Here is a 4,328-nt window from a genome sequence, read left to right as displayed (position 1 = left end):
ATTCCAAGTGTGGCCTTACCAAGGCATTGTAAAGTGGTATTAACACTTCATGTGATCTTGATTCTATCCCTCTGTTAATGCAGCCTAGCACTGTGTTGGCTTTTTTGGCAGCTGCAGCACACTGCTGGCTCATATTTAAATGATTGTCCACTAGGACTCCGAGATCCCTCTCACAGTTACTACTATTGAGCAAGGTACCCCCTATACTATACCTATACATTTGGTTTTTCTTGCCTAAATGTAGAACCTTGCTTTTTTCACCATTGAATTTCATTTTGTTAGATAGCGCCCAGTGTTCAAGTCTGTCCAGATCCTCCTGTATCCTAAGCCTGTCTTCTGGAGTGTTGGCTACTCCTGCCAGCTTGGTGTCATCTGCAAATTTGATGAGTTCCCCATCCCCATATTAGTTTACCTAGTTTAGATATAATGGCATCTTTTGGCTTGCCACTATGTAAATTTGATTAATTTATAAAATAAAGGGCGGAAGCAACTGGTACTTAGATTAAACTTCAAATATATAAAATCTTTTCAGAGAAGCATTCACTGCCCATAATTCTAAGTCATAAGGAGGTTGTTTTGGCTTGGTGCAATGTATAGAGAGCCAGTTTAGTCTAGTGGTTAAGAAACCAGGCCAGAAACCAGTAGATTGTGAGTTCTAATCCCACTTTAGGGGATTAGAAAGCCAGCTGGTGACTTTGGATCTGCCCTTTTCTCTTAGTCCAACTCACTTCACAGGATTGTTGTGGGGAAAATAAGAGGAAAGAGTATTAAGTATGTTCGCCGCCTTGAGTTATTTATAAAAACAATACAAGTGGGGTAAAAAATTTTTTAAAATATTACAAAATGAGTGAACATATGCATTATAACTTGCAGCATGTGTACACTAAACCATTGGGTCCGCATGACAAACATACTTAAGGCTGGACAAATGTGCAATGTCTTTTCAAAGCAACAATCAACCTGGCATGTTTTGTCTTTGCTGTTCTCTTTAATAGGGTTCTACCTGTCACCAGTGTCGTCAGAAAACGACAGATACTAAGACAAATTGCCGGAACCCAGAGTGTCTTGGAGTACGTGGCCAATTCTGTGGGCCTTGTCTTCGTAATCGTTATGGAGAAGAAGTCAGGGCTGCCTTGTTGGATCCAGTAATTATTTTATTTTCATGTTTGCTTGAATGCATGCTCAAGTTCATAAAAAAGTAGACATACAGTAGTCCTCATTTAACAACTACAATTGGGACTTGCAATTCTGTTGCTAAGTGACGCAGGCTAAAGGGAAAATCAAATGACCATTAAGTTTTTCTTTTTCCCCACTCTCCTGTCTTTGGAACACTCATCTTGGTGCTGGGATAATTCCCCAAGAATGGAATTAATGTTTGTATTTACCTTCATTGGAGAGGAAGGGATTACAAGATAATAAGTGAGCGCATTAGGCAAACAGCACTAGCTCATCTTGGTCATGATTATTTTTTTTTCACCACTGTCATAACTTTGAACTGTTAACTGCATGAGGCATTTGATAAATGAAGTTTATCTGTATTTTTTTCAAGTTTCTATTTAAAATGTAATTTGTTTATGATGTTCTAGCTGCATCATAGCTTAATAATAACAAGAATTAAGTTGGATCTACCTATAGTTCATTCTCACTCTCCTTTTTTCCCCTTTAGAACTGGTATTGCCCACCTTGCCGTGGGATCTGCAATTGTAGCTTCTGCCGGCAGCGGGAAGGAAGATGTGCTACTGGTGTCTTGGTTTACTTAGCCAAGTATCATGGGTATGATAATGTCCATGCTTACTTGAAAAGGTAAATTTCATTTTTCTTCATGAATCAGATACAAATTACTGGCATCCAGGTTCAAAGAGGCACTTCATGTTTAGAACAATATTAAGTTACTTGTTAATTGCCTTAGTTTCACTTTGTTTTGTTTTTCTCCCCCTTACAGTCTGAAACAAGAACTTGAAATGCAAGAATGAACTTCTGAAGCAATTACAGAATAAATCTTCAGCGCCTATGCTTAGATTGTCTGATTTGAGAATTCACTTTTATTAATGGTTGGCTTTTTTTTTTTTTAAAAGAGAGAACAAAAATGATGACTTTTGACTGAAGTTTAAAGTTGCAGGATAGTGGTTTGTAATATTGTTAAATCAAAGCTTTCTTAGTCCCGTTTCATGATGAATGCTACCGGATCTTATTAGCATCCCACAGAGCAGGTAGAGGTCTCATTCAATCCATTGGGTAGCAGCGGCTTCATACAAAGACTATAACCAACCAAAAGCAGTAGTTGCCATTATAATTCTCCTGAATCTCACTGTGTGAGATTTTTCTGGTGGCAGTTTGCATAGGTATTTTCCCCATGCAACTCTTGAGTTTATGTTCATGTTGAAACTGCCGCTGTCACATTATCCTAACTATTGTTAGTGTTAGCTGAGTCCAATTTTTGTTTCCCCTTTGTTGGAAAGAAAGTCTTTTGGGGGGGGGCATTCATTGTATCTACATTTGCAGTTGTCGTGTATAGTAGATTCAGTAATGAATTAAATGCTAGCTTTTAAAGCTATTGTAAATAGCAGTGATTATCTAATTGCACAGCAACTTAAATTCGTGATAACTATTTTTTTTAAAGAAGCAATGATAACTCAATACTTAGGTTCAAAATTTTGATAGTAATTGAAATGTTTTAAATCAATAAGTGTAAAGTGTACTTAACCAATCATGCTTAGGAGCATGTTTTGTTGTGTTTAAAATAGTACTTAACGATGAAAGCTTGACTAAAAGGGATTTGAGAAGATTCAGACTTATGAAAAATTAGTGAACGGTTTGATCCTAAAGCTAAGATCTTGGTAAGAGATATTTAAAAGGAACCATTAGAGTTTGGGAAAGCAGTTCCATTTTAGTTGCAAAAATCATCAGCTGGAAACAAGTCGTTAAAAGAAACTCTCTCTTTGCAGTTAATCCAGATTTTTGCAGACCAGTTCAAGTAATTTTAAATTGTATTATTGACCAAATAATTTTACTCGCCTAATGCCTAAAACATCATGCATTACATTTTCTCAAAAATTGTGTATCATAGATAGGGATTCATAGGTCTTCCATCATAGTTTATGCTGGAGCCAGTCTTGCATCATCTGCATATTGGATTGTAAATGCAAGGTTTTCAGGTGGGAGTTTGATATAAACTGTGCTTGTCTAAAGAAGTGACCATGAACAATAGAGTTTCATGAGTTGTAATGTAGAGAGGATCCTAATTGGTGATATTTCAAACTGCGTTGGTTAATAAGGCATGGAGCTTGTGCATCAATCACAGGTGGAGGTTGTAGCTTTCATTTACTAACTGCTTAGTGTATCTGCTTAAATGCTGTGCTAACTGGATAAAAGACTACTCATCCAAAATTCATTGGATATAAAATTCATCAGTGTTGAATAGACTGCAAGAGGGGAAGTGAATAGATCTCTTGAGTTGCTGAGACCCTTTAAGAAGGAATCGCTTTTGCCACTTTCCCATATATTACTCATACTTTGTACCATTTGTAAGCAATTCAATACAATATAGATTCTAAATGAAATAAGAATATCATCTCTCCTACAAAGAGTTTGGGTTTAATTTCCATGGTGTACATTTCAGGGAAAAATCATCGGCTGTTTTGCTTTGCCTCTAAAATTGTGGTTCCGTTTTTCTGTATTTCATGAACAGGTGTTAATGCTTAAGACACATACGTGGCTGTTACTTTCTGCAGACAGTAACACTACTCAAAGTCTTCTCCCTAGAGTAGTTTGAACAATACTGTAACCTGATACTTTTTATGTATGCGATGTAATTTTGATATTAAAGTTTGCTTAGCAGTGGGCTGAATAGGCCATGTGTATGTGCTTCTGTGTGAGCCAAAGTCTCAGTTCATTTCAGCAGAAGGGTGCCGGTATTTTGTGCACAGGATAAAACATGCATGACACCGATGCTATAAGAAAAATGGTTGCAGATAAGGACAGCTGTTTTTGGATTTTCCATATTGTAATCAGAGCAGGATATTAACAGCAAGGGAAAAAACACAACTGTAGCAGAGAAATAGGTTTAAAGTAAATATTATTTCCCTCCCTCGCCCTATCCTTTAAGCCAGGGCTTTTCAACCAGTGGTATGGGTACCACCTGTGGTACATTGGCACCTGGCAGGTGGTACGCGACCATCCTAGAAAAGTGGTAGTGAGGGAGGGGAATGAGTTGAACCGCTGACAGCACCGCACAAGCCTGAGCCAGAGATGGCTGGAGCTGCAGGGCTGTCAGGGCTCGGCGGAAGCGCCAGGATCAGTGCCAGGCTCCAGCTGGAGCTCGACGCTGA

The 4,328-nt window shown here is 38.1% G+C and overlaps 1 protein-coding gene across 1 annotated transcript in view; it reads left to right on the top strand.

The window, feature by feature from the left end:
* Positions 1-3,843, top strand: part of CDCA7 (cell division cycle associated 7) — a gene marked incomplete at its 5' end in the record, with an annotated part of 13,929 nt that extends 10,086 nt beyond the window's left edge. The window contains 3 exons of the mRNA XM_015819296.2: positions 996-1,145; positions 1,667-1,803; positions 1,943-3,843. Coding sequence (XP_015674782.2) covers positions 996-1,145; positions 1,667-1,803; positions 1,943-1,973 — 318 coding nt within the window. The remainder of the gene's footprint in view (positions 1-995; positions 1,146-1,666; positions 1,804-1,942) is intronic.
* Positions 3,844-4,328: the final 485 nt, after the last annotated feature.

Source organism: Protobothrops mucrosquamatus, unplaced genomic scaffold (genome assembly GCF_001527695.2).
Source record: "Protobothrops mucrosquamatus isolate PMUCROS unplaced genomic scaffold, P.Mucros_1.0 scaffold_148, whole genome shotgun sequence".
NCBI classification, from domain to species: Eukaryota; Metazoa; Chordata; class Lepidosauria; order Squamata; family Viperidae; genus Protobothrops; species Protobothrops mucrosquamatus.
The sequence above is the reverse complement of the archived record's forward strand: the minus strand, read 5'-3'. Positions and strand labels throughout refer to the sequence as shown.